The sequence below is a fragment of the Grammomys surdaster genome, unplaced genomic scaffold, assembly GCF_004785775.1.
Source record: "Grammomys surdaster isolate TR1022 unplaced genomic scaffold, NIH_TR_1.0 354, whole genome shotgun sequence".
Classification (NCBI taxonomy): domain Eukaryota; kingdom Metazoa; phylum Chordata; class Mammalia; order Rodentia; family Muridae; genus Grammomys; species Grammomys surdaster.
This window is the reverse complement of record NW_021604773.1, coordinates 426,378-429,215: the sequence shown is the minus strand read 5'-3', so window position 1 is coordinate 429,215 and position 2,838 is coordinate 426,378. Positions and strand designations below refer to the sequence as shown.

General features: G+C 49.6%; 1 protein-coding gene across 1 annotated transcript in view; it reads left to right on the top strand.

The window, feature by feature from the left end:
• Positions 1–1,073: 1,073 nt before the first annotated feature.
• C5ar1 (complement C5a receptor 1) overlaps positions 1,074–2,838 on the top strand; it is a 10,337-nt gene continuing 8,572 nt past the window's right edge. The window contains exon 1 of the mRNA XM_028779541.1: positions 1,074–1,190. Within this exon, the coding sequence (XP_028635374.1) occupies positions 1,188–1,190 (3 nt within the window). The 5' untranslated portion in view covers positions 1,074–1,187. The remainder of the gene's footprint in view (positions 1,191–2,838) is intronic.

Genomic DNA, 2,838 nt, shown 5'->3' with positions numbered 1-2,838 from the left:
CCAAGTGCTGGGATTAAAGGTGTGCGCCACCACCGCCTGGCTTTTTTTTTTTTAAATTGGTCCTTCCTATGCAGGTGGCCTGGAATTTTTGATCCTCCTGCTTTAGTCCAAGTGACAGGATTACAGGCAAGTATAATCGTGCCTAAGCTGAGCCAATTTTCTTCCTTCCTAAAGAGTGTAGGTTCTCAACCTGTGAGTCCTGACCCCTGGGGGGAGTCACATCTCAGATATCTTGTCTATCTGATATTTACATTACTATTTGTAACAGTAGCAAAATTACAGGTATGAAGTAAAGATGAAATGACCTTACGGTTGGGGGAGGGGTCACCACAATGTGTGGAACCGACCGTGTTAAAGGTCACGGTGTTAGGAAGGTTGAGAACCGCTGCTACAAAGGGTCTTGTGAAGCCTGCTCTGGATTACAACTTACTGTGCAGTCAGGAGGATGACTTTGAATTTATTCCCCTGCCTCAGCCTCCTGAGTGCGGGGATTGGATGCACCACTACATCAGATTTTATGTGGTGCTGGGAACGGCATCCAGGGCTTTGCCCACGCTTGGCAAGCATTTAATCAATCAAGCCATGATTCCAGCATGCAGGTCTCGTTCTGCAGCCCAGGGTGATCCTCCTGCTCCAGTCTCCTGAGTGCTAGGATTGAGTTACCACACTTCCCCATCCCCTTAAGGAGAAAACTCCAAGACCTCGGTCATCTCAGCCCTCTGTGTGCTTTCTGGCTATAAAAGCCACCAGGCTGGGGAGCTGTGGTCATTATTCCTGCTGTGTAGAAACCCCAGAAACCCCAAGACTTCTTCAGAAGAGGTAGAGTCCTCTTCAGATGGGGGAACCGAGACCAGGAAAGCAGCTGTGTCCCCAAAGGTGAAGAGGCCCTGGAAATTGCCTTTTCCCCTTCTGGGGCCAGAGACTTCTTCCATTTTCCAAGCTGACGTTTCTCCTCTGGTTAGTTGGTACTGGGAGGTGCTGCGGGTGTTCTGGGTAAGCACCAGTGGAGGGGGCCCCAGCTAGGATGGTCAGTGCGTGACCAATGAGCACTTCCGAGAGACAAGACAGTCATTTCCTCTCAGTTGCCTGCATCTCTTCTTGAGGGTTTAAAAAGCACAGCCTGAGTGACAGGAGGAATCTTCAGGCATCCGTTGCTGCTCACCACAGAACCCAGGAGGAGCCAGGACATGGTGAGTGGGTTCCTCTTGCCCCTCCCTCTCCTTCTCTGACTTTCTTTGCCCCCTTCCTACCTCAAGCTCCTTTCATCCACCCTTTCCTACCTGCATATCAAGCTCACACTCTGACGATGGGTGTGGCCGAGGGACCAAGGGGAGTTATGGAGCCACAGCAGCCTCACAGGGCAGTAGATTCAAGAAGGTCCCTCAGGACAGGAAAGCCTGGAGTCGGCTCTCCTAACTGAAGAGTTCTAGAAATTTGGTGTGTTCATTTACACCTGTAATCTGAGCCCTCAAGGGGCCTGGGCAGGATGCTGCAGTTCAAGGCCAGCCTGGGCTACATAAGTGATTTTTGGGCTAGCATGAGCTACACTGTGGGATACTGTGTTGAGAGACAGATGGGCTGGAGGTAGACATCAGGTGAGAGTGCTCTGTGGGAGTCCTGAAAGCCATGGGTCCAATGACCAGCACTCCATAGAGCTGGGTGGGGTGGTACATGTAGTCCTTGTACTTAGGAGGGAGAAGAAGAGTTGGAAGTTCAAACTTACATAGTAATTTTGAGGTTAACTTGGGCTACATGAGACCCTACCTCAGAAAAGCAAGAACAAAAAATAATTTTGCAAACTAGCCACGGTGGTGGCTTAAACCTGTTATCCCAGCTCCCAGCAGGAGGCTTGAGAATTTGTAGTCAGCCTAGGCAACTTTGTTGAGACTTTGTCTCAAAAAATGAAAAACAAAACAAAACAAAACGAAAACAAAAACAGTATGAATAAAGGAAGGAAGGGTCTCATGTAGCCCAGGTTAACCTCAAAATTACTATGTAAGATTGAACTTCCAATTCTTCTCCCTCCTAAGTAGAGGGACTACATGTACCTCCCTACCCAGCAGAAATTGGTTGGGACTATAGCTCACTGCCTAGCCCAAGTGTGGCCCAGAGTTCCATCTCCTTCACTGACTCTAAAACTGCCAAGCAGCTGCTGGGTGCTGTGGCACAAGCCTTTAATCCCAGCACTTGGGAGGCAGAATCCGGAGGATCTCTGTGAGTTCGAGGCCAGCCTGGTCTACATGTAAAGAAATCTAAGGAAGGTCAATGTTGAGAATCTTAACAGCCAGTTTGGAAGAACAGTCGTTACTGGGAAAGTTAGAGGGGAAACTGAGGCCCAGGCAGGAGCACTGATGGCCTGGGTCCTTTTGTGGTTAATGGCAGAGTCAGAAAGCCCATTGTCTATGTCCCTTTAGGTAGGTCCCCTTTTCATATGGGACCTGAGGTTGAGACATGTTGCTAGGACAGCTGCGATTCCACTGTAACAGAGGATACGGTCTTGCTTCATCCACACAAAAGAGGAAACGGAAAACTTGATGACAAGTTGAGGGTACAAGCTTTCTTCATCCTTCTTCGGTCCCATCCAATCCTCTGCGTCCGCCCTGAGCAACTGGGGTTCCCAGAACACTGTGGGCTATGACCTACTGCTCTTTTTCCTTTCTACACAACGCTCCTGAAGATGAAGTCACTTTATCGACTACCAAACTGCAGAGTCCCTGATTTGGGCTGGGGTGTGACTAGATTCTTAGGCCAGTGCTCTATGGTTAAGCTATGCTCCCAGCCCCTCACAGGAGATTCTAGGCAGGGGCTCTACCACTGAGCCACGCCCCCAGCCCCTCA